This window comes from Pterocles gutturalis, unplaced genomic scaffold (assembly GCF_000699245.1).
Source record: "Pterocles gutturalis isolate BGI_N339 unplaced genomic scaffold, ASM69924v1 scaffold49376, whole genome shotgun sequence".
NCBI classification, from domain to species: Eukaryota; Metazoa; Chordata; class Aves; order Pterocliformes; family Pteroclidae; genus Pterocles; species Pterocles gutturalis.
In genome coordinates this window covers 10,143-10,447 of record NW_010102348.1, presented here as the reverse complement: position 1 = coordinate 10,447, position 305 = coordinate 10,143, and the positions used below count along the sequence as shown (strand labels likewise).

The 305-nt window shown below is 56.4% G+C and overlaps 1 protein-coding gene across 1 annotated transcript in view; it reads left to right on the top strand.

The window, feature by feature from the left end:
- Window positions 1–17: 17 nt before the first annotated feature.
- LOC104470794 (centrin-2) overlaps window positions 18–305 on the top strand; it is a gene marked incomplete at its 5' end in the record, with an annotated part of 4,368 nt that continues 4,080 nt past the window's right edge. The window contains one exon of the mRNA XM_010085847.1: window positions 18–185. Coding sequence (XP_010084149.1) covers window positions 18–185 — 168 coding nt within the window. The remainder of the gene's footprint in view (window positions 186–305) is intronic.

Sequence of the window (305 nt, the reverse complement as noted above, 5' to 3'; positions counted from 1 at the left end):
CCTCTCTCTTGTGTGGCTGTGCCAAGGCCTCCAGCTTTCAGAAGGCCTCGCTAGGAGCCGCGTCCCAGAGGAAGAAGGCGAGTGCCAAGGTGGAGCTCACCGAGGAGCAGAGGCAGGAGGTGCGGGAGGCGTTCGACCTGTTTGACACGGACGGCTGCGGGTCCATCGATGTCAGGGAGCTAAAGGTAAGGATTTTCCCAGTGCTAAAAGCACGGTTCGAGTGAGATTAAAGAGTAATAGGGGCAGAATCATAGAATCATTAAGGGGAAAAGGCCTCAAGGGATCAGCAAGTCCACCCCAACCCC